Raw genomic sequence first — 26274 nt, forward strand, 5'->3', positions numbered from 1 at the left:
GCCGGTGCCATCTTGCCTCTCCCTTTCGGATGCAGCCACTTCTCGGCCCTTGCTTCCCACCCCAGCTCCACAAGCCTCTTGGAGTGCTAGCCAAGCGGCCTCTGGCCTTCTTGCACCCAGGACAACTGGCACCAGATGAGCATCCACATTTTCTGCCAAAAAAGCAAGCACACGCTTCTCAACTTCACTTTGCTCTGCAGCCCTCTTAGCCTCTGCTTTCCCAGCTGCATTCTGTGGGGGCTGTACTACGTCCCAAAGCTGCTCCCCCACCAGCAAAAGCTCCACTTGAAAGCTCCACTGCAGCCAATTTTGGCTGTTCAGTTTCTGACACGGCAGTTTAAGCTCAAAGCCATGTCAATGGGGCTGAGCCATTGCCTCCCTTCTGTTGGCCTTTTGCAAGAGCAGCCGATAATACTCACTCTGCAGCCAAACCGGGCACTCCGGACGACGTGGCTCTCAGCTCCTTCTCCGTCAGCCTCCTCCGATCTGCCCTCTGCTCTCTTTGAAGCCTTGGCAGTCGATCAAGCTGACGTTCAGTCCTTTAAAATCTTCCAAACCCTTTCTCACACTCTTGGCGTTGGCCCATAACCTGTTCCGATAGATTTATTGCTTTATTGTTTGGCGCCCAGCCACGCTTCCCTGCGAGCCTCTGCAGCTTCTGTTTACACAGTGTGGCTTTGGAGTGGTCGTAAAGCAATTAGCAGAATTACACAGCGGCGTGTGTCGAAAGATCAGTAAACAAGTCCCACATGTTTCTTCTGTCCTAACATCCCTTTATTTGCACAAAAGTAGTGTATTTACAATCCATAACAGCCATCAGATTCAAGCTGCATTTTCTCTGCGTCCTTCTCTCTCAGTGCAGCGATGCAACAACCTGCTTTCGCTTTTTTCACTCAGCTCACAGCATTCCAAGCTGCTTTCGTCAAGTCCTGGCTTACTTCCCTTGTAAGCGCCTCCTCTCAGCCTCGAGACACAGAAGGTTAACCCTTCACTACACCCAACATTTTCTCTTTTTCTTTATTGCTTATTCCTTTTATATTTCCATCTTCTCTAATTACATTGGCCAGAGTTTTAATGACCAATACAAATACAATTGGGGGAAGGGGGCATTTTTGTCTTGTACCTTGGGCTAGTGCTATTTGTTATGTTATACCATCGTTCACTAAGTTATATGCCTTGTTCCTCAAGTATAATTGATTTATTAATCCTTTAAATCGTTCTCCAAATCATAAACTTTCTATAATCATTTTTTAATGTCAGCCATTCTACTCAGTCAAAAGCCTTAAAGATATCCAATGCTACTATACCAGTTTTCAATTTATTTCTTCTTATTATATGTATTTTATTCAACATTTCCTATTAAACTAGACATCTGTTTTCCTACTAGAAAGGCTCATTGGTTTTTATTTATATATTTATACATGAAATTAGTCATCCTTTCCCCCTACTGATCAGAGAACGGAATGAGTTCACCAACAGAAGCCTCTGAACAGGACGGCTCCACATATTGCTCCACAGCTTTAATTCTTTTAAACAAGCCCTGCTGCTAGCAATTAGGATTTACATCTCAGGCCTCAGCTAAATAACTTGCGACACCTGGAGAATTATTATGGAAGTGGATATCCTTCTACCCAAAGTACTGTCAAAACAGAGCTGCTCCCATGTTAAGTTTCTTTTGCTCTCCTCCTGAACATGGAAAAGCGGCCACCCCAGGCTACCTATCAATTCTCCATCTTGCTCGCAGAGTCCCTCAGAGCCGAGGGAAAGCCTTCTGCTTTTGGTGTGGACAAGTGTTCCAGTTCATAGCGGCCGTCCTGGGGGGCTGTGCTGACACTGGAAGAATCCTCCTTGGCGGCCTGCTGTAGGCTCCTCTTACGCTCCACGATCTGCTGCACCTGGAGTCCCGCGTAGTCTGGCTTGGCCGTCAGTGGGCAGAGGGGGACAGGTATGCCCAGGATGTCTGGTACCATGTACGGACGGAGCCAGCCCACTAATGGGGTGCTACCAGGGTTGTAATGAGTTTCCTTGTGATAGAAGAGGAGCCCGTCCACCTAGGAAAGAGAACAGAGAGAAACCAGGTAGGCAGCAGCCTTGGGTCTATACAGTCCATGGCCTTACATGAGGCCTTACCTGAACCCGGTCTTGGCTGGGATATAAATAAAATTTATTATTATTATTATTATTATTATTATTATTGGATGGTCCAGGGGTAACCTGCCTTTTGAAAAATGGGAGAAAGTGCTGTGGGCATCCCACCTCACCTCCTGTTCTATTGGTTAGAAGGAAATGCTTCTTTCAAGCTTAAATCCAACAGGAGAAGAGGGGATCCTATGGGTATGCCTTTGGTGACAATTGGGATATTCTGTGGATTCAAAGCACACCCCTTTTGCTGTGGGAATCAGCTATAGCCTCTTTTAAAATAATGGCAATTTTCTTCTTTTAAAAAAAGCCTACACCTTTTTAAAATTTCCACCTTTATTTTATGGAAGTAAATCACACAAACCAACAGAATAAAAATGGCAGAAGTACATAAAAACAGTGCAGTATAGCTAGGAGAGACTGCCTATTAGGTTAGTAAAGAACTTAAGACCCTCAGGAAAGGCCAAATTTCATAGTGTACTATGGAGAGGGAGTTCTGTGAGTCTGTCTTTCCTGTATATAAGATAAAATCCCACCAAACGGCACAGAATTTTTCAGGGTCCTCCAAGCTCTTGGCAATATATACTGTAATCTACTAACTGCAGCTCCAATTCTACGGAGGCCAGCTTACTGTGCGGCACCGTTGGAAGGACAAGGTGTGATGATAGGCACCTTGCAGACCTTGATACCTTGAGCTCCTTGGATGGGAAACGATAACAGAATCAGTTTGGGCCCTTAACCATGGAGGGACTTTGAAGCATGCCTTCAAATATCTTTTGGATTTCAATGTCGACTATGGAGAATGGGCTGACTTGTTGAGAAGGGATAAAGATATTGTCAAGTTGGAGTCTCCCCGAGAGAAAGGAAGGAAATTAAGAATAAGATTAGCAGAAGATAAAGTAAAGTGCAGGTATAAACATGAAGAAGACCTGCGGAAGGGACATGGAAAAGACTTAAGAGCCTCGGATAGAAGGTCACCAGGTTGATGGACTAGATGGATGGGATAGAAAGGACTGACAAAACCCGAGACCAGGAAGAAGAGACGATGGATGAAGATTGGAAGAAAGTTTTAAAAATTCATTTAGAAAATCACTGTAAAATTAATGAGTATTAGAAAAATGTTGGAATGAAACTATTTGGCTTTAGTAGAAAAGTTAAAAAGAATTATGTATAAATATGTTATGTGAAAAAGAATTATGCATAAATAAGATTTACGTTTTAAGCTTTAGGGCTTTTTATGGTAAGATAAGGTTAAAATAAATTAAGGTAATTTAATGACAGAATATTGTGAAAGATGGAAAGGATTTGCTGAGATAATTAATAACTAGAATACAAAAAAGGGAGGTGTGAGGAGGTCGATGAAACAAGTTAATGAAAGATAAAGATTTGGGAATATTGGATTTGTTTTTATTTTTTTGTTTTTGTTTTGTTTTTTTTGGATATTGATGTATTGTGTGTTTTGTTTTCTTTTTGATTTTTGTTTTTATTGACTTGTATTGTTTAATTTCTCTTTTTGCCTACCTTTTTCCTTTTTCTTTTATTTCTTGTTTTTTCCTTTTTTTTCTCTGTAATTTTAAATTCTCAATAAATATTATTTAAAAAAAAGAAAAAGAAAACTGCTTTGAGCACTTTGGCACAGCATGTAAGTGTTACCAAATAAATAATATGAAAAATGAGGTGCATTGATAGGGTAGCCAAGTAAAAAGAGGATGTGGTGGTGGTGGGGAGAATCCCCTCTTCTCTACAACTATTACAGCTGCAGAAGCCCTGTCTTTTTCTTTTAATCACCAGGCCACTGTAAGGTGCAATACAGATTTATAACTCTCTTGTGTACGCCATCACATGAGTGGCTTTTCATCAACTAGCCAAAAGTCTCTCTGTAAAAAGCTCCAACCCCACCCCCACACTTGGGTTATTTTTTAAATAGATACATGATTGGGTTTTGTATTTGCAAATCTAACAGCTTAAGGAGAAGATACCTGGATATCTAGTGCTGCTTAGTAATTAAAACTGCCTGCATAATCCTGCTGGCACGTCCATCTGGCAAGGTCCCCATTGGTTGGGATGTAATGAGAAAACAAAAAAACATTTGCCTCCTTACTTACTTACTTCACCAAACCTTTATTAGACATTACAAATATAGGCCATCATCAAACATCCATATTTAAAAAATATACAAATAAACAGCCATGTAAAATATGTAATAACAAGGGTTTTCATTGGAGTTTCTTCCCACTAAATAGTGCTATTCACCACTCTGAGATACTATTGACAAAAAACTCAGCCACCTTTGCAGTTACATCCGGGTTAATGTCAGACAGATTGAATCTGATATTTTCACCATGCCGTGATGTTAGACTACCCAAAAAGGGGGATAGCACACGTTTGCGTAGCTGATTGTACAATGGACAGTGGAAAAGTATATGTTTTACAGCATCTAGCACATTCAAAGAACATCCACAATGTCTATTATTTCTGGGGATGTTTGAATATCTGCCCTTGACAAAAGCTGAGGGGAAAACGTTCAGTTGGGCTAACATAAGGGCCCTGTGTTGGACTGGAATTATTAATTGTGAAATATAAGTGACCCTGTTATCTGTTGTATTTAAACCATAGAACTTGGGGGAGCAAATTTTATTTACAGCTGACTTGATGTTTCGTTTTTCAATGACCCTTAATCTGGATTGACTATTGTGATATATTGCTCACTTGAATTATACATGAGTTCCAAGTCAGTGCCAATAGATCTGATTTTGTTATGTAAGAGTTAGAACCATTTGGATTTATAAAAGTCCTCAAGTCAGAGAGCAGACTCGAGGGTTGACAACGGAAATGGCAACGCAACCAGTGTTTTCCAGTGCTAGCTCACACCCAATATTCCATTGTGTGTATACCTAGTTCTGCACACATCATCTCATACTTGATTGAACTTGGGAGCCCCAGGACACGTCTCAAGAAACTTGAGCGTATCTTATCTAAATCACTATTATATGTTTGTATCCATATTGGGATCCCAAAAAGTATCTGGGACGACACTTTAGTTTGAAAAATCTGAATATCAGCTGGTATAAATTGGTTACCTTTCTGAAAAGAAAAGCGAGCTACTGTTGAGGAGGTAAACTTTGCCTGTTTCATAGCACTTACATGATGGTTTGACCAACCTGAGTTGCTCTGGAATAAAATTCTGAGATATCTTTGAATCTTTACTTTACTTGGATTTCTTGTCCTCTAATTTTCCATTTCTCTAATTTCCAGGAATTAGAGAAGATCAGAAATTTTGTCTTCTCATAATTTATTGAAAATGTATTGCTTTCATAATAGGAAACCAGGGAAAGTAAAAGATGTTTCAGATGTTTCAGACCTATCGTCAGTGATAATAAGGCCACATCATCCGCATACAGTAACAATGGGACCGGGTTTTGATTGATTTTGGGGCCATGCGATTCTACTTTTTCAATGTGCTCTGGAAGATCTGATAAAAATAAATTAAAAAGAAAAGAGGCAAGAATACACCCTTGTTTTACACCTTTCGTATTCGGGATGTTGGAATAAAGCTGACCTTTGGCACTGAGTTTGATTTGGCAAATGTTAAAGGAATATAAATTCTGTATTAAGATCAGCAAATGATGATCAATTCCTAATTCCACAAGCATCTTCCACAATATATTTGCCATTGGGGCAGAGTTGCCTGCAAAACAAGATTAGCTATGCTATTGCTTCTGTCCAATATGGAGACAGCATTAGACATTTCCCAGGCAATAACGCTTATGTGAGATTTAAAAAGCAAGGTCCTATTAAGTCCAGTTTTAAAGATTTAGTACCCTACTTTGTTGACCATTGGGTCTACAAAGCCTTTGCCGAAGCCCCATCAGTGCAGTCATTGTGGAATGAGAAAACAGCAACATTGAAATTAATTTTTTAATCCATCACTTTGCTTCTATGTTGTTCAAGACAGTTCTTAAATGCAAAGCTAACTTATGGAATTTCACTGCAATAAGGTGCAATGGTGGCCACTAAGTTCGCGGTTTTTAAAAGGGGATAGGACAATTTTTGTGACATGGGCTGTGGTCTAAACCACTGAGCCTCTTGGGCTTGTCGATCAGAAGGTCCTTGCAATGGGGTGAGCTCCCGTTGCTTGGTCCCAGCTCCTGCCAACCTAGTAGTTTGAAAGCACGCCCCCCCAAAAAGTGCAAGTAGATCAATAGGTACTGCTCTGGTGGGAAGGTGAATGGTGTTTCCGTGTGCTGCTCTAGTTTCACCAGAAGCGGCTTAGTCATGCTGGCCACATGACCCGGAAAAACTGTCTGTGGACAAACGTCGGCTCCCTCGGCCTGTAAAGCGAGACGAGTGCCACAACCCCAGAGTCGTCTGTGGCTGGACTTAACTATTAGAAGTCCTTTACCTTTTAGGACAATTTTATGGAGCAAGTTACTAGCCATAATGGTTCCATAGAACCTCCTGGTTCAGAGGCAGTATACCTCCAAACACCAGCTGCTGAGGGGGCAAAGGGAGATGATGTAGACCCTTGTTGGATGCTTGATGGAGGCATCTAGCTTTCTATTGTGGAAAACAGGATGCTGGACTGGATGAGCCTTTCATCTGAACTGGTAAAGCTCTTACATTTAATAAACAATCAACATTTTCACAGCATTTTCAAGTGTTCAAAGCACTTCATATGCAAATCCCCTGCTGTAGCTTCCTCTGGGGGATGTCCCCATTTCTAAAAGTGCATTGTTTCATGAAAATAATACCAGCCAGACTGGTTAGTCTCAAATGTTCTAGCTGTCATTTTCAAAGGCAGCACCTAGGAAATACTTCTAAGTATCTAACAAATGGCATTTGGGGCACACTAAATTAGAACACAAAAGTTCTGCAATTCTTATATCCCTTGAAACTGATACAATGTCAGGGAAGTGCATGCTGCTGAGTGACCAAATCTTCTAATAAAAATGGAAGGGACAAGTCAAGCCTTGCACTGGCTTGAATGCAACCTTAAACATGCATTTAATAATAATTTAAATAATAATAATTTAAATAATTTAAAGTGTGCTTCCTTGGATGCAAATACTTCCATTCCATTGAGATTCCAGGAGGGTGGGGGTGGGAATTGAGATTTGCATCCCAATGAATTTAGAATGTGAAAAATAGTTGCTGGTACCTCCAGCTTCATAAGGGTGGGGAGGGAGGGGAGAGTGGCTGTGTTTTGTATCTTCTTGCTTGCTCAGGCTGAAGAAATCCTTAACATTCCCAGGATCCTCCTCTCCTCTGACAATCAATGTGAATTAAGAGCATCCTGTGCTTTAACAAGCCTTAACTCTTTCCATCATTTCCTCTTGCTGCAATACTGCAGCTGGCGAATACTCCACACCCTTCCTGCTAGTCCCATGTACATACATTCCCCCTTTGGCAGTAAAAAAAGAAAAGAAAAGAAAAGATTTTTCTATTACCCCTCATGTTCAGCTCCCCAAGGGGAACAGAATTTTACAGATAACCTGCTGTGGAGTTTCCTAAGATTTGAGCTTTTGCTACTTTCAGCTAAATTGGCCTGTGCTTTTAAAAGGCAATTTGTGTGCAGGGAAGTGATGACTCTGGAAAAAGGAGCAGCGGAAGCTGGGAAGAAGTTGGGGGGAGGGAATGATGACAAAAGACACAAACTCTCTGCAAGCATTTCTGGCCGGTGAGGGGGGCTCCTCATTCCCGCTCCAGCATTGTCTTTCCTTAAGAGCTCTGGCTCGAAAGAAGCAGCTTTGATCAATGCCGCCAAAGCCAGCAGCATCAACCTTAGAATCACAGAGTTGGAAGGGACACCAAGGATCATCTAATCCCAGCCCTTGCAATGCAGGAAGCCTGCCCACACTGTCTCTGGGTGGGCTCCAGCCACCAACCTTCTGGTTAACAGCCAGACCCACTGACACACTGCGTTGTATGGGGGCCCTTGGCAAACCACAGCTTCCCAGGGACCACAGCCAAGACCCTTCCGAGAGAGATGTCATGGGTGATACCTTGGATTTTGTAAAAAGAAAATGCCCTGTTAGATCAGCTCAGAAGCCTGTTTACCGGGTATCCTGTTTCCCGAAGTGGTCCAACCAGATGCCTCTGGGAAGCCCACAAGCAGAATCTGAGCACAACAACACACTCCCCACTTGCAACTTCCAGCAAGTGGCACTCAGAAGCTTGTTGCCTCCACCAATGGAGGGAGAGCAGAGTCATCAGGGCCAGCAGCCATCCAAGTCAGTGGCCATCACATTCCTTCCTTCATTCCTTCACTCAATACCTCCTGTGGAAGCACATTCCGCAGTTTAACTATGAGCTGGGGGGGGGGGAATGCGTTCTTTCGACTGTCCTGACTCTTTCAACATTCAGCTTCACTGGATGAATGCAAAGCTTGTAGCATCATTACAAAGGTTTGGTGTGCATGCTTTAAATTATGTGTATCAGAACATACGGCGGGGGTGGGGGGGTGGCACCTGGCCTGACAGCAACACATGAAAAAAAGATCTAAGGCTCTTAGTAGACCACAAGCTAAACATGAGTTCACACAGGGTTGCAGCAGCAAAAAAAGCTAATGCTATTTTAGGCTGCATCAACAGAAATCTAGTGTCCAGATCAAGGGAAGTCACAGTCCCACTCTCTTCTGCCTTGGTTAGACCACACCTGGAATACTGTGTACAATTCTGGACAACACAATTTAGGAAGGATGTTGACAAGCTGGAACATGTGCAGAGGGCAAGCAAGATGGTCAGGGGTCTGGAAACCAAGCCTTATGAGAAACGGTTGAAGGAGCTGGGCATATTTAGCCTGGAAAAGAGGAGACTGAGAGAAGATACTATCAGAAGGCCTCTTCTTCCTTGGAGGTTTTTAAGCAGAGGTTGGGTGGCCATATGTCGGGGTCACTTCCAACTCTAAGATTCTATGTGCATGTAACATACAGTATGTGTTACACCCACACATTCACCACAACACCCATCAACCAGGGTTCAGCACCTCACTCCCTCTGTATCCCTGGCACTCAGTTCTCACAGGATTGTTGGGTTCCATTGTCCCTTTGCACCTTTTAAATTGGATGCTGAGAGTTTTTCTTGCACAAAACAACCTTCATTTAGTCATTTATTTTAAAAAAGCTCAGAACATGTGACCCAAACAAGGTTAATTGTTTTGGCATCTTATTTCCCATCTGTTTTTGGAGACTTTGGAAAAATACTGCCTTGTATGTACTGGGTGTCCATCAATATGCAGATGATACCCAGCTCTACCTCTCTTTCAAATCAGAACCAGTGAAGGCGGTGAAGGTCCTGTGTGAGTGCCTGGAGGCGGTTGGAGGATGGATGGCGGCTAATGGATTGAAGTTGAATCCTGACAAGACAGAAGTATTGTTTTTGGGGGACAGGGGGCAGGCTGGTGTGGAGGACTCCCTGGTCCTGAATAGGGTAACTGTGCCCCTGAAGGACCAGGTGCGCAGCCTGGGAGTCATTTTGGACTCACAGCTGTCCATGGAGGCGCAGGTCAATTCTGTATCCAGGGCAGCTGTCTACCAACTCCACCTGGTACGCAGGCTGAGACCCTACCTGCCCGCAAACTGTCTTGCCAGAGTGGTGCATGCTCTAGTTATCTCCCGCTTGGACTACTGCAATGCGCTCTACGTGGGGCTACCTTTGAAGGTGACCCGGAAACTACAATTAATCCAGAATGCGGCAGCTAGACTGGTGACTGGGGGCAGCCGCCGAGACCACATAACACCGGTCTTGAAAGACCTACATTGGCTCCCAGTAAATTTCCGAGCACAATTCAAAGTGTTGGTGTTGACCTTTAAAGCCCTAAACGGCCTCGGCCCAGTATACCTGAAGGAGCGTCTCCACCCCCATTGTTCTGCCCGGACGCTGAGGTCCAGTGCCGAGGGCCTTCTGGCGGTTCCCTCATTGCGAGAAGCAAAGCTACAGGGAACCAGGCAGAGGGCCTTCTCGGTAGTGGCGCCCGCCCTGTGGAACGCCCTCCCATCAGATGTCAAAGCGATAAATAACTACCTGACATTTAGAAGACATCTTAAGGCAGCCCTGTTCAGGGAAGCTTTTAATCTGTGATATTTTACTGTATTTTTTGTTTCTATGGAAGCCGCCCAGAGTGGCTGGGGAAACCCAGCCAGATGGGCGGGGTACAAATAATAAATTATTATTATTATTATTATTATTATTATTATTATTAGTACACAATTCAACCAGAGGGGCAAAGGAAGTATTTTCACCCTAACCCCCTCCCAAAAAACACACTGTTTCTGTTTGCTACTTTAAAAACTAAAATACTTACAAGAATTCAGTACCTGCACCCCTTAGGTCAAAACTATACAGCTATGTCTTAAGCCAGCCTTCCCCAGCTGGCACCCTCCAGCTCTTGGACTCTGATGCCCCCCAGCCCATGCTGGTTGCAGTCCAAAACTAAAGGGGACACTTGTTTAATGACTGCATGGTTATCCTGCATCCACCATATGGAACGGAAGATGGTATATACATGATTCATATTGCCAGCCCTTCTCCAGTTCAGACACTGGCCAGACCAAAATCTGCTTGCTTTCAGGATGGGGGCTGGCTGTACCATGCGCTTTTGGACCTTGCCCAACCACAGCCTTCTCCAACCAACATTTCGCACTGGACCTCCCAACAGCTGGAGCCAGCTGGCTTGGCTGATGAGAATTACCAGGATGGACACTTTCAACCCTTCTAAGTGCATAAATCAGTTTCATACTATTTATACTGTTTGGGACACAAACAAAGAAAAAAGCTTCCCAAAGTGGGGAATGCCTGCCCTCTCCTAGCTTTTTAAAAAAAGAAGACTGAAGGGTTTCCCACTTGGTCACTCCAAAAGGAAGAGGATCAAACCACACTCTCCCGCCTCAGTGCCCCCCCAAGATCAAGGCATTTAGGGAAAGTCCCCGGAGAGCAGCAGAATCCGGAGGCTCAAAGGCGCTGCCTTTGTTAATAGCTTCTCCACTTTTCAGTAGCCCAGATTATTCCATCCTGTGAAGCTGCTCGTGTTTATTTAATGCACCGTCTGCCTCCTTCCCACTGACTCACGGCACTGACGCCAGCTGAATCAGGAAGGATGGATGAAGTTACTGTTTGCCTAAGAGCCTGGGGTCTGACCGGCAAGGAGTAGCATCAGCACTTTGCTCTCTGGACAGCCAGAGGTTCCAGACTCTCTAGACGAGACAGAAGCAGCTGAGCTGCGAACTGTGGCAGCAAAATGGCCATGCGTGAGGCATGCTTAGAGCCAGACATGATGCTGGTCTCAAACCAAGGAACTGTGGGTGGGGGTGCTTTTGTTTTAAAAAGGGGCTCCTCAGAGACACATTTCCATCGCCAAAGCCAGGCAAGTAGGGATGTGGCAGTGTGTGGGGGGGTGTCCATGGCCCCTTCAGTTGTTGTTGGACTGTAGCTCCCATCCTCCCTGATGGTTGACCATGCTGGCTGAAGCTCATTGGAAGAGACCACAAGGGCCATCGAGTCCAACCCCCTGCCAAGCAGGAAACACCATCAGAGCACTCCTGACATATGGTTGTCAAGCCTCTGCTTAAAGACCTCCAAAGAAGGAGACTCCACCACACTCCTTGGCAGCAAATTCCACTGTCGAACAGCTCTTACTGTCAGGAAGTTCTTCCTAATGTTTAGGTGGAATCTTCTTTCTTGTAGTTTGGATCCATTGCTCCGTGTCCGCTTCTCTGGGGCAGCAGAAAACAACCTTTCTCCCTCCTCTATGTGACATCCTTTTATATATTTGAACATGGCTATCGTATCACCCCTTAACCTCCTCTTCTCCAGGCTAAACATGCCCAGCTCCCTTAGCCCTTCCTCATAAGGCATCGTTTCCAGGCCTTTGACCATTTTGGTTGCCCTCCTCTGGACACGTTCCAGTTTGTCAGTGTCCTTCTTGAACTGTGGTGCCCAGAACTGGACACAGTACTCCAGGTGAGGTCTGACCAGAGCAGAATACAGTGGCACTATTACTTCCCTTGATCTAGATGCTATACTCCTATTGATGCAGCCTAGAATTGCATTGGCTTTTTTAGCTGCCGCGTCACACTCTTGGCTCATGTCAAGTTTGTGGTCAAGCAAGACTCCTAGATCCTTTTCACATGTACTGCTCTCAAGCCAGGTGTGTACTGCTCTCAAGCCAGGATGGCTCAGGGCAACCGACACAGGGCAGTAAACGCTGCAAGAGGACACGAGAAGAGTTCTGCCAGATATGAGGTGAGAGGCCCATCACGTCTACCTTCAGGAAGCCTCCAAACTGGACATGAGGGGGAAAGTCCCTTCCTGCTGTTGCTCACTCAGCCACAGGTATTTCAGTGGTACAATGCCTCTGGATAGGGAGGCTCCATTTTGCCTCCATGCGCAGGGACCTAATTTACTCTGGAAACAGCCCTGTTTCTCTGTGTTTACTTTAGTCTGTTTCTCAGGTTTGTGCTAACATTGTTTTTTTCTTTTTGCAGAGAGAAAAATCAAACACATAGTAACACAATCATACACTGAACAATAATCATCCTTGGAAATTAGAAGTTTCCAAAATGATAGAGAAGCGGGGAAAGTAGGATAAATAACCTAATTATCTGTATTATCCTAATTATATGCACTGCACAACTCTTAATAAACTACAGGGCTGAGTATTATCCTGTACCTATTTTTGGTGCATCATGAACATGGAGCATTTCTCTACAAAACTGATGCATTGACTTGTTACATGCAGTACTCTGGAAAAGTCACAGCTTTTCCCCAACCTACAGATTGCTGTAGTCACAGCTTTTCCCCAACCTACAGATTGCTGCTCCTAGCAGCTCTGACCACCATGGCCAATGCTCAGGGGATGATGGGGCTTGTAGTCTACAATGCTTGTTTTACTGTCTGTGTTTAAAAATATCTGCAAGCTTCAACATTACTGCACATCCCAGATCCCACTCATCCAATTTCTCAGTGATGGCAGGTCCCTCTGTTTCCACTTATGGTCAATCGCCCACCTGGCTGCCGTTAGTAACAAATCATCATCTGTCCATCATCCATGAGTACTTTCTTTCTTACACTGCCAAACAATGCAAATAGCAGGCCGAATGACATGTTATAGCCTGGAATTTCCCAGCTATGACCCCACACCATTTCTTACTAATTACACATTCCCGAAAGAGACGTACCAAGCTTATTTCTTGTTAACAAAGAAGTCAGGGATCTAATTTGTTCTCATGCAAATGGTGCTGAGTTTGTTCAGATGCAGAAGACACCAGGCAGTTCCTATCACAGGAGGGAGGTATGGCTTGGCTGCGATGGAACGGGCTCTCTCCAGTGGAACATAATCATTCCTAAACTAACTGGAGCTAGAGATTACCAGCATTCATACAACATACGAAGCACCTGCTGGATCAGGCCAATGGCTCACCTGTTTCCAGCATCCTGTCTCCAGTGGCTAGCCAGATGCCTGTGGGAAATCTGCAAGCAGAACCTGAGTGTAAGAGCCCCCCCCCCCCCCGTGGTTTCCAGCAACTGGCATTCAGAAGCGTTCCTGCCTGACAGGGGAGGCAGAGCAGAGGCATTATGGCCAGGAGGCATGGATAGTCTTCTCTTCCATGAATTTGCCCAAACCCCTCTGAAAGCCACCCAACTTGCCTCCTGTGGGAGTGAGTGCCATAGCTTAACCATGTTCTGTGTGAAGAAGTCCTTTCTTTTATCTGGCCAGAACTGTCTGTATGTCTTGAACCATCTGAATCTCCAGCTAGAGCTTAGGACAATGCTAGTCTGAAATTGCTAGTCTGCATGAAGACAATACTTTATCCTGATGTTAAATGGACAAATGGTCTATTCATCAGGATAAAGCAGCTTCTTTCTATGTTCCACTGAGCCAACAAGAGCACGTGCCCCAAGGAAAAGGAAGGGGCAGAGCCCACTTGAGCTTGCAGGAAATCCCAGATCACCAAACCATGCTTTGCAGGTTGGGCAGTGCTGTGATATCCAACATCTATAAGTCACCCACACAGCCAAGTGTAGCATCATATTACTGAATCAAGTCATTAACAAAAAAGGAGCCTTTGCTCCCAAGCTAGGCTTAGCTGCACTAAACTTAAATGAGGAAGAACGGAGTCTCCGTTAGTGTGTGTGGTCAAAATGGGCTTCCATTGGCCAAGTTCTACTGGCACAGCTGCATTTCATAGAATCATAGAGTTGGAAGAGACCACAAGGGTCATCGAGTCCAACCCCCTGCCAAGCAGTTAGAACATGCAAGGGACTCCTCAGCAGTTTCCTTGGATCCTGGCCAGTAACTCCGGCACCTCCTTTGGTCCCAGGACGGCTTGGAAAGCGGGGACCTGCCAAATACTGCTCAAATCCAGCTACTGCTACACCAGCCTGGTCAGAATCTGCAATGTTCAATAGCTGGGGCTGGGGGCTGCCCAGAAACAGGAGACTCTCCACTTGGATTTGGAGGATCATTCTGATCTGAGCTCTGCCAGTTGCTGGAGCCATTGAGGGCTCCATTTTACATGGAAGTACATGGAAGCAGCACACAGTTAAACTATGGAACTCCCACAGGAGCAGTGATGGCTACCAAACTGGATGGTTTTAAAAAAGAATGAGGCAGATAGGGGATGATTGATGGTCCAGGTTCTTGAGCTCATTGGCCAGTCAGTGAGTCTCTCTGTGAGTCGGCGTCTGCGCTACGTCTTGAAGCTGGAGCAACAGGGAGACCACAGGAGGGGAGAGGGCTGCTCTTGTGCTCAAATCCCGCTTGCAGGTTTCCTTGGGGGCATCCGGTTGGCCGCTGTGAGAACAGGAGGCTGGACCAGCTGGACCCCTTTGGCCGGATCCAGCAGAAGCTCTGCTTTGGTTCTTAAGAGAAGGTCTCCAGAGCTGCATCTCTTATTGTTTAACTTTCTTTCACTAGCAGCAGCAGCAGCAGCAGGAGGAGGAGGAAAATAGGCTTCCTCCTGCTTGCCTCTCCTTGCAAGCAAGAGGGGAGGGAAAGGGTGTTTGATTCCCTGAGACTCGGTCAGAAAGGAAGAATATGATCTGAAGGGAGGGAGCTGGAGGACAGGCAGACTCGGAACGTCTGGTTCCAACATGTGGCACAAACAAGTTGTTAAGCCCTCTTGCACAACAACAGCATGGAGTCTGTAAGCAAATCCAACACATTTCCACTTCCTAACCTGATGCCTCTGGGAAGCCTGTCAGGGCAACGGCCCTCTTCACCTGAGGTCCCCACAGACTGGTATCCAGAGCCTGCTCCCTCTGAGTGCTGGAAGATTCAGGACAGATAAAAGGAAGTCCATCTGTGCACAGTGCAGAGTTAAACCATGGAACTCACTCCCACAAAATGCAGTGATGACCACCAACTTGCCTGGTTAAAAGAGGACTAGATAAATTCATGGAGAGAGCTGATGATGGCTCCTAGTCACCATGGCTATGTTCTGCCTCCATGGTCGGAGGCAGCCATGCTTCTGGATTTTTATTTTATTTATATACCACCCTATACCTGGAGGTTTTAGGGTGGTGAATGCCATTTGGTAGAGATCATACGAGGGGAGGGGACTCAAATGCTTGAATCCCACTTGCAGGTTCCCCACAGACATCTGGCTGGCCACTGTGGGAACAGGATACTGGCCTAGAGGGGCCCCCATGGGCCGGATCCAGCAGACTCCTCTTAGTGCTTCTGTTCTCTAAACCTGGACGGGGCATAGAACCATCATGACAGCAACCACTGATGGCCTTATTTACTCATTTGCTTAGAGAACTGTTTTACTCACTCTTAAGCCCCCCAAAGGCTCTCATGACAGCAGCTAAGTAATCCCCAACAGAAGAGCACCCAACCTCTTTTTAAAAACCTCCGATAAAGAAGAGTTCACCACCTTCTGAAGTAGTCTGTTCCACTGCCAAACAGCTGTTACCATCAGAAAGTTCTTTCTAATGCTTCTTAACAGTTTGGTCCAGTGGAGAGAATGAGTGCTTCTAGAGGGCAACAGCATAAAAGCCACCTCCTGAGCTGTAGCCGATGCCTGTGCCAGTACCAGCCCCAGCCATGTTCGCGAGTGACTGACAGCTTCCATCTGCTCCCCATCCACATGGTACCGGCCCATTTCTCTTCCTTCCTGCTAATCCGAATATTTGTGGCACACACGTTCTCTGCTCCCTCAAAAGGACAGGGTCAGATCTTTGGGGCTTAAGTTAAAGGAAGGCAATTTCAGCAGAACATTGGACAAAACTCTGAAACTGTAACAGCAGCAGGACATCAGAGCCGACTCCCCTTGGGGGCAGGCTGGCTCTCCCTCGCTTGGACGGTCAAGCACAGGCTGGAAGCCATACTTGGGGGTGCCCAATCACAGCTCTGGGCTGTCTGCATCAAGCAAGGGGTTGAGGGCTTTTTCAGGCCAAGGCCTGCAGTCCCTCCCGGGTAATCTTTTGCATCCTCCTTAAAGCCATCCAAATTGGTGGCCATCACTGCCTTCTGTGGGAGCAAGTTCCATTGCTTAACTATGTGCTGCATGAAGAAATACTTTTTTATTGGTCCTGTAAACTTTATTAATGGGGGGGGGGGGCAGTAAGCAGTATTGCTTAGCTGGAACCTGTTGCCCCTGGGGCTCCTACTCTCCAGGTTCTTTGGGGGGTCTTCTCCACCAGGAATACAAGTCTTAGGGTTGAAAGAGACAGAGCTGTGGTGCCAACAGATGACTTACCTCAAAGGGGAAATCTGTGGCCAGAACCTTGCACAGGCTTTCCGGTGTGCAGGAATAACTCTGCAGTCCCACAAATTTAAACTGAAAGGGAAGAAAAAAAAAAAAAAAAGAAAGATCAGAACTACAAGTGCTCACATCTGAGACTCTCCCATTCATCTCTCAATGGCTGAATGGAACCTCCAGATTCAGAGGCAGTGTATCTCTGAATCCCTGTTGCTGAGAAGGCTGCTGCCCACAAGGAAAGGGCTATGCTCCCCTCACTGGAGGAATCCTCTTTGGTGGGTGACCTGGAGCTCCCACAGCAAAGCATCTTAGAGGAGCAGCCTGTGTTGAAGAACCAGGGGGCATGCCAGAGGGACCCAGCTCTCCCACTGGAGAGCCTTCTGATAACCTGTGGCTGAGCCATGGGCTATGTGGCTGGAGGGCCACAGGTTCCCCATCCAGATGGGCTTGGACTCCCACTCCCACCAGCCCAGCCAGCATTATGATGGTTATTGTTGTTGTTGCTATTATTATTATTAATAATAATAATTTAATTTATACACTGCTATAAAATAAATAGATGGTGAAGATGGGTGTTAGACACAGAACATACACATGGAGTTGGGGACCCACATTTCTTTCTTCAACAAGCCTTTAAATGGTGTTCAGCTCTCCAAAGTTTCCCAGAGAAGCAGTCAGCTGGCAGTGGAGAGGAAAATCCCAAGAGCCATTTCTGAAATCTTTCCAGACCAGAAGCCCTGTGTGGTTACAAGGGGGAAACCGTATCTTTGTGTGTGTAAACCAGAGAAAAGTGGGGGTTGGAGTGTCCAAGAAAGAGCATAGCTGGCAGGAATCCTGAAGAGGAGCACCCTATGCTGCAGCATTTTGTTGCAGCAATTAGTCCAGGGGTCAGCAAACTTTTTCAGCAGGGGGCCAGTCCACTGTCCCTCAGATCTTATGGGGGGCTGGACTATATTTTGGAGGGGGGGGAATGAACGAATTCCTATGCCCCACAAATAACCCAGAGATGCATTTTCAATAAAAGGACACATTCTACTCATGTAAAAACATGCTGATTCCCGGACCATCTGCAGGCCGGATTGAGAAGGCAATTGGGCTGGATCCGGCCCCTGGGCCTTAGTTTGCATACCCATGAGTTAGTCCTTCAAACATAAAAGTCATCCACCTGAGACTAATGTTCTAAGGGGCTCTTTAGCACACTGTGGGTCAAATCAAGCAGTGTTCCTTTTCTTCATCAAAGCCTTCTACAAACTGAAACCTGGAGAGATGTGCTATTTGCTAAAGTTTCCCTGTACAGAAGGCAGACAGATTCTGCCCCTGCCAGCTTCTCCTGCCCACAGTATAGGCACCAGGAGAACGCCCCCCCCCCCAAAAAAGAAGGTAGGTGGTTTCTGTTTACATCTGCCTTTGTAACAGAGAGATTAAAAGCAGGGAGGAAGTCAGCTAACACCCAAATAGTAAGGAAGGAGGCACACACAATTTAATCTTCCGGAAGGTTTGCCTTATGCCCGGAAGGTGATATTTCACCATTGGGAGATGTTACTGTGTCCAAGATTGGCAGGTCCAGGATAAGCAATTCTTTACTGAATTGATCTACATCATATACACTGGGGTGGGGAACCTCAGGCAGGGGGCCAAATCCTTCCCAGACCTGTAGCCAGAGGAGCTGCTTTATAGATGTTTAATTTCTTCTTTGCAATGAGAAGAGAACAAAATTGTATACCTTGCAACTAGGCTGCTGCATTGCTGGCTGGCAGCTGCTCAGCAACTGGAAATAATACTACTACTAGTAATAAACATTTAGCCCTCCTGCCTGGCCCCCAGAAGTCCCCCCAGGCCATTCCCCTCACTGTTTCTGCTTTGTACCCAGAGTGTTTTTTCCTGGCTGCAATGTGTCCTTGAACTCTGATCCCGCCTCTTGCTTGTCTGGATGGATAATAATAATAATAATAATAATAATAATAATAATAGATTATTTATACCCCGCCCATCTGGCTGGGCTTCCCCAGCCACTCTGGGCGGCTTCCATTTAGGGCTTTAAAGGTCAGCACCAACACTTTGAATTGTGCTCGGAAACGTACTGGGAGCCAATGTAGGTCTTTCAAGACCAGTGTTATATGGTCTCGGCGGCCACTTCCAGTCATAGAATCATAGAATCATAGAGTTGGAAGAGACCACAAGGGCCATCGAGTCCAACCCCCTGCCAAGCAGGAAACACCATCAGAGCACTCCTGACATATGGTTGTCAAGCCTCTGCTTAAAGACCTCCAAAGAAGGAGACTCCACCACACTCCTTGGCAGCAAATTCCACTGTCGAACAGCTCTTACTGTCAGGAAGTTCTTCCTAATGTTTAGGTGGAATCTTCTTTCTTGTAGTTTGGATCCATTGCTCCGTGTCCGCTTCTCTGGAGCAGCAGAAAACAACCTTTCTCCCTCCTCTCTGTGACATCCTTTTATATATTTGAACATGGCTATCATATCACCCCTTAACCTCCTCTTCTCCAGGCTAAACATGCCCAGCTCCCTTAGCCCTTCCTCATAAGGCATCGTTTCCAGGCCTGTGACCATTTTGGTTGCCCTCCTCTGGACACGTTCCAGTTTGTCAGTGTCCTTCTTGAACTGTGGTGCCCAGAACTGGACACAGTACTCCAGGTGAGGTCTGACCAGAGCAGAATACAGTGGCACTATTACTTCCCTTGATCTAGATGCTATACTCCTATTGATGCAGTCACCTGTCTAGCTGCCACATTCTGGATTAGTTGTAGTTTCCGGGTCACTTTCAAAGGTAGCCCCACGTAGAGCGCATTGCAGTAGTCCAAGCGGGAGATAACCAGAGCATGCACCACTCTGGCGAGGCAGTCTGCGGGCAGATAGGGTCTCAGCCTGCATACCAGATGGAGCTGGTAAACAGCTGCCCTGTACACAGAATTGACCTGCGCCTCCATGGACAGCTGTGAGTCCAAAACAACTCCGAGGCTGCGCACCTGGTCCTTCAGGGGCACAGTTACCCCATTCAAGACCAGGGAGTCCTCCACACCCGCCCGCCTCCTGTCCCCCCAAAACAGTACTTCTGTCTTGTCAGGATTCAACCTCAATCTGTTAGCTGCCATCCATCCATCCTCCAACTGCCTCCAGACACTCACACAGGACCTTCACCGCCGTCACTGGTTCTTATTTGAAAGAGAAGTAGAGCTGGGTATCATCCGCATATTGATGAACACCCAATACAAACCCCCTGATGATCTCTCCCTGCAGCTGCATGTAGATGTTGAAAAGCATGGGGGGAAAGCACAGAATCCTGAGGCAGCCCACAAGTGAGAGCCCAGGGGTCTGAACACTCATCCCCCAACACCACTTTCTGGACACAGCCCAGGAGGCAGGCACGGAACCACTGTATAACAGTGCCCCCAGCTCCCAGCTCCTCTAGACGATCCAGAAGGATGTTATGGTCGATGGTATCAAATGCCGCTGAGAGATCCAGCAGAACTAGGAAACAGCTCTCACTTTTGTCCCTAGCCTGCCTCTGGAGATCATCGACCAGTGCGACCAAGGCAGTTTCAATCCCATGATGAGGCCTGATTCCCAACTGGAAGGGATCCAAATGGTCCACTTCTTCCAGGCGTGCCTGGAGTTGTTCAGCAACCACTCGCTCAATCACCTTGCCCAAGAATGGAAGATTTGAGACTGGGCGATAGTTGGCCATATTGGCCGCATCTAAAGATGGTATTTTAAGAAGGGGTTTAATAACCACCTCTTTCAGCAAATCTGGTAAGGCTCCCTCACAGAGAGAAGCATTTACCACCCCACGAATCCCATCGCCCAGCCCTTCCCGGCTAGCTTTTATAAGCCAGGATGGGCAAGGATCAAGGAGACAGGTGGTTGGTTTGACTCGTCCAAGCAGCCTGTCCACATCCTCGGGGGTAACAGATTGGAATTGATCCCACACAACTTGACTAGACAGGACTCTAGCACTCTCCCGCTCCGGCCCTGCTCCCACGGTGGAGTCTACTTCTTCCCGAATCTGAGCGACTTTATCTGCAAAAAACTTTGCAAAATCATTGCAGGAAATCTTGTGGCCCGTACTGGGCCCCGATGTAGCAGGTTGTTCCGCTAAATTGCGAACCACATGAAAGAGTCTCCTGCTGCTGTTTTCTGCAGATGCAATAGAGGCGGTGAAGAAAGTCTTCTTCGCCGTCGCTACCGCCACTTGGTAGGCTCGACATTGAGCTCTAACCCGTGTCCGGTCAGCTTCAGAATGAGTTCTCCGCCACCAGCACTCTTGCCATCACAGCGATTGTTTCATTGCCCTCAAATCTGTGGAAAACCACGGGGCTGTCTGGGCTCCATGCAATCAGAGAGGGCGCTTCGGAGCCAAACAGTCAATAGCCCCGGTTAACTCCACATTCCAGCAGGCCACCAGGGAATCAATTGAAAGGCCATCAACATGGGATAAAGCATCCCCTGCCACTCTCTGGAAACCATTTGGATCCATTAAGTGGCGGGGGCAGATCATCCGAATCGGTCCCACCTCCCCGCAGAGGGGAAGGGTCGCAAATGACAAAGAAGGGTGGATGATCCTGTGTAGAAGCTAGCACATGGTGCAAAAGCGAAGTCTATAGCTTTGTTCTCTGCACACTGTTGCCTCTGGCCCTGCCCACCAGCAGCATGTGGCCCTCAGAAAGCTGCCCAGAAGGGAATGTGGCCCTTAACCTGAGAAAGTTTCCCCTCCGATATATTGCCACAGCAAACTCTATTCTCCATGTGCCTGCCAGCCCTTGCGCATCCAAAACCAACAGCACCCAAGCACAAGGAGAAGGCATCAGCGAGTTTGCGGGTAAACCCAAAGGTATGCAGAAGCACCCACACAAAAAATAATAATTAAAAAATATTTAGGGAAGAACACCCTGCACCGCAAAAAAAAAAAAAAAAAAAAAAGCAGATTGAAGGCTGAGCATGCTGGCTGGTGGCAGGGGAGGGGGGAACAGGACAGAACACCAGGGATTGGGAGGGTAAATGGAATGGAGTATCCTGTAAGGGGGCCCTGAACAGGAAGACTTCACAGCAGATTATTTCCTTGCAGGTCTCACTTGTCTAGAACATCCACACTTCTGGGCAAAAAGGACTTACTGGATTAAGCCGGCTTTTCTTTCCCAGGCCATCTTCTTCCTGCATTTTTGAATGCAGCCAATAGAACCTGAAGTCTGTCTGGGGGGGAAAAAGAGAGGAGGAGGAGGAGTTTGGACTTGATATCCCACCTTTCACTCCCCTTAAGGAGTCTCAAAGCAGCTAAAAATCTCCTTTCCCTTCCTCGCCCACAACAAACACTCTGTGAGGTGAGAGACTTCAGAGAAGTGTGACTGGACCAAGGTCACCAGCAGCTGCATGTGGAGGAGCGGGGAAGCAAACCAGGTTCACCAGATTACGAGTCTACCGCTCTTAACCACTACACCATGCTGGCCAGGTCATGTTAGGGGACTAAATGATAAGCAGCAGCCTCAAGAGCTCTGCCCTGAATATGGGAAATCCATCTGAATTTCTATGAGCTTCGCATGGAACAACCCCAAAAGGAGGCAACACAGAAGCTTTGTAGAAGCAGAGCAACTGCTTCTGCTCTGGATTGTGAAGCAAACTATCATGACTTCAACAGAATCCCTTATCTTGCTAAGCTCTTTTGTTGGTTATAGATTAAAAGAAAGTATATGGAGAGGTGGCCAAGACAAACAGGGATCCACTATTTAGGGCTAGTCTTGGTCGCCATGCCAAAAACCGCAGTCAGCTGAACATTGGAAGCTGCAGCCAGCGCAGAATGCTGCAGCATGGTTGCTGACAGGAGCGAGGCCCTGTCAGCGTATTAACACCTCTGCTCAGAGATCTGCACTGGCTGCCAATTTGTTACTGGGCCATGTTCAAGGTGTCACTATTAGTATTTAAGTCCCATAATGGCTTGGGTCTACTTTGCTCCCAGAATTGTTTTACCTCTTATATGCCCCCCATTAAATATATATATAAAAAAATTTAACTATGGGGCAACATCTCTAAAAACACCATTACAGGTGAGTTTTAGCAGAATCCAGGAAGTGTCTCAGAAAGGGAACAGAGAGGAGGAAACAGCTGCCAGGGATGCAAGCCAGTGGCAGGACCAGAGGCAAAAAGGTACCTGGCAGTCGTACACAGGGTGTCCCCGCCAACACATCACATCGAGGATGTAGTACATCTGCTGGGCCTCGCTGTAGATGCAGTCCAGGATTGTGTATTCTTCACACAACAAGAGGCAAGAGATTAATCTCGGCCAGTGGTTCCCAAACTTCTTTGGGCCACTGTCCCTTGCTTCCATACACTTATCCCCAGTGCTCCCTACCCTATAACAGGCATTATTCAGAATAGTTGTTTGCACAACCACTAAAGAAGAGAATTACACAATAAAATTCAAAATTTTGTTGTTGTTTAGTCGTTTAGTCGTGTCCGACTCTTTGTGACCCCATGGACCAGAGCACGCCAGGCACTTCTGTGGCGAAGTTGCCGTGGCGAAGGGGCTTGAATAACTCAGAGAAGCTATGAACTATGCCAAGCAGGGCACCCAAGATGAACAGGTCATAGTGGAGAGTTTTGACCAAACGTGATCCACCTGGAGGAGGAACCGGCAAGCCACTCCAGTATCCCTGCCAAGAAAACTCCATGGACAAAGACAACAGGCAAAATTCAAAATAGGAACGAATAATTGCACATTTAAAATCCAGTTAAAACTATTTGCTTTAGTTAATTCAGCCAAACTAAGGAAAGTGATCCTGAAGTTGCAAGAAAACAATGTTATAACAATGAACAATACAAATACAGTGGTGCCTCGCAAGACGAAATTAATTGGTTCCGCAAGTTTTTTCTTCTTGCGAGTTTTTCGTCTTGCGAAGCACTGTTTCCCATAGGAATGCATTGAAAATCAATTAATGCGTTCCTAGGGAAACCGCTTGCCAGGCTGGCGGTGCGGAGAAGGGCTTTTCTCCCCACCGCAAGCCTTCAGGACAGGTACGGGAACAGAGGGGAAGGCGCGCAGCGCTTTCCCTCTGTTCCCGGGGCTTGCGTGGGAGGAGGGTTTTTCCTCCGCACCGCCAACATTCAGAACAGCATTCTGAATGTTGGCGGTGGGAAGGAAAACCCTCCTCCCACCCCAAGTCTTCAGGAAAGCCATCCGAAGCTGGGCGGCGGGAGGAGGCGTTCCCCCCCCCGCCCGGCATCAGAGCTTCGTTCCGATGCTGGGCGGCGGGAGGAGGCGTTCCCCCCCCCCGCCCGGCATCAGAGCTTCGTTCCGATGCCGGGCGGGGGGAGGAGGTCCGAGGACAGTGGGGAAGACGCGCTGCGCTTCCCCGCTGTCCCGGAGATTTCCCTATGGGCTGTCGTCTTGCGAAGCAAGCCCATAGGGAAATTCGTTTTGCGAAGCGCCTCCAAAACGGAAAACCCTTTCGTCTAGCGGGTTTTCCGTCTTGCGAGGCGTTCGTCTTGCGGGGTACCACTGTATGAAGAAACTTTGATCAAATTTACTCTAAGCTGTATAAAGCTCAAACAATCTTGGGGGGGGGGGGCAGGGTCGGATAGATGATTACTTGAAAAAACAACATCCAGCAAAAATCTCAGACTCTCCCAAAAATAGATAAATAAAAATCAATGGCCCTTTAACAATTCAGGTGTTATGCGATGCTATTAAAAAATCCAAGAAAGAAAAGGTACAGCGGCCAGCTGCTAACTATCAATTTTTTGAAGAACTTCTACAACCCTTACAACAAGGACAATGAATAATATACTCATATACCAGATAGCTAAAAAGAGGCCAACATCCCACTTATACCTAAAGAGGGACAAGATTTGACCTCAGTAAAAAAATATCAGCCAATCTTATTACTGAACAGTGACTATAAATTATTTGGAGTGATTTTGGCAGCAAGTTTTTTTTTTTTTTTTTTTTTTTACAAGACTGGTCATGATGTATAATTTTTTTTAATAGATTTATTTATAGATTTTTACCTAAAAGACAGTTAAGAGACAATGTCAGAAATATGTTAGATATTTTGGAGTATTTGAACTGTCAGAACAAGAAGCTGTATTGATTTTTTGGGATACAGAAAAAGCTTTTGACATTGTGAACTGGGAATTTCTGTTTAGAGCTTTGCAAGAAATGAACTTTGGAGATTTCATTAAATGGGTGAAATTGATTTATTAAGCAGAAGACAGCTCACATAATTGTTAAAGGAGAATTAACAAAACCTTGTGAGATACAGAAGGGAACAAGGCAAGGGTGCCAACTGTCACCATTGCTTTTCATTTTGGTTTTGGAAGTCTTGCTTAGAGATATTAGACAAGATGAGAGAATTAAGGGGATAAAGATTAAAAAGGGAAACTACGTTAGGAGTTTTGCAGATGATCTGATGATAGTTCTGGAAAACCCATTACAGGGAGTGGAAACTCTTATGAATAAATTAAAGGAATTTGGCATGCTAGCAAGTTTTAAGGTTAATCATTAGAAAATGAAAATTTTAATAAAGAATATGACTACAGAAGAACAAGACTTTGACAGAGAAAACTGAATTTCAAATTGACAAAAAAGTAAAGTACTTAGGTATTAACCATGAGAAATTTGAATTGTATGTTGTTTCAAAATAATTATGTTAAGACGTGGGTGGAAATTTAAAAAGAGATGTTAAGATGGAATAAATTATAACTGTCCTTGTTGGGTAGAATTTCAGCGATAAAGATTAATATATTGCCCAGAATGATGTTCTTGTTCCAAACAATACCTGTTATAGCTAATGACTTATCGCTCAAGCAATGGCAAAAAGAAAAGAAAAAACCCATGGAAGGTGGGTAATGAATGGTACACGAAAGTTGGTTTTGAGTAAGGACCTGGAGTGTCTCTTTCAAGCAGATCTCTGCCCATTGGGAGATTGCAAAAAGGGAGGGGAATCAAGAAGTTACCTTTCCCTGTTGCTGAAGTACGGCGACTCCCACCTGGCAAAAGAGAAGGGAATCGGTTGACACAGAAACCGCTTTTGGTGTAAGCTGCAGTGGAGCCCTTGAAGGAGAGAAGAGAGGGAGGAGGAGGAAGGGATCAAGAACAAACAAGAGTGATTCCCCCCCCACTGTAAAAGGACTTCCTAAATTGTATATTCCAAGTAGAGCGGGGGGGGGGGGGAGTCCCCCAAACCCCACATATATTTTATTATGTTTATATCCTTCCTTTTCTTCCATTGTGGAGCCCAAGGCAGTATTGCATATGGTAGTAGTAGTAGTAGTAGTAGTAATAATAATAATAATAATAATAATAATAGTAACAACAAGAATAATTGTACCCCACCCATCTGACTGGGTTGCTGCAGGCACTATGGGTTGCTTCTAACATATATAAAAACATAACAAAACATTACACATCAAAAGGCTTCCCTATACAG

The 26274-nt window shown here is 45.8% G+C and overlaps 1 protein-coding gene and 1 long non-coding RNA gene across 4 annotated transcripts in view; one reads left to right on the forward strand and one right to left on the reverse strand.

The window, feature by feature from the left end:
* Positions 1 to 1499: 1499 nt before the first annotated feature.
* The window catches only part of SNUPN (snurportin 1), a 43426-nt gene continuing 18651 nt past the window's right edge, over positions 1500 to 26274 (reverse strand). For all 3 annotated transcript variants that reach the window (XM_080980813.1, XM_080980814.1, XM_080980815.1), the window contains 5 exons: positions 25802 to 25898; positions 22998 to 23095; positions 21968 to 22045; positions 16838 to 16918; positions 1500 to 2051 (listed from right to left, as the gene is read on the reverse strand). In XM_080980813.1, coding sequence (XP_080836939.1) covers positions 1722 to 2051; positions 16838 to 16918; positions 21968 to 22045; positions 22998 to 23095; positions 25802 to 25898 — 684 coding nt within the window. In that variant the 3' untranslated portion in view covers positions 1500 to 1721. The remainder of the gene's footprint in view (positions 2052 to 16837; positions 16919 to 21967; positions 22046 to 22997; positions 23096 to 25801; positions 25899 to 26274) is intronic.
* On the forward strand, positions 23102 to 25655 carry LOC308462883. Its single transcript, XR_013979411.1, has 2 exons — positions 23102 to 23676; positions 24355 to 25655. It is a non-coding gene; the product is annotated as an uncharacterized lncRNA (long non-coding RNA).

This window comes from Podarcis pityusensis, assembly GCF_964106645.2.
Source record: "Podarcis pityusensis genome assembly, chromosome: 14".
In the NCBI taxonomy this organism is placed as follows: domain Eukaryota; kingdom Metazoa; phylum Chordata; class Lepidosauria; order Squamata; family Lacertidae; genus Podarcis; species Podarcis pityusensis.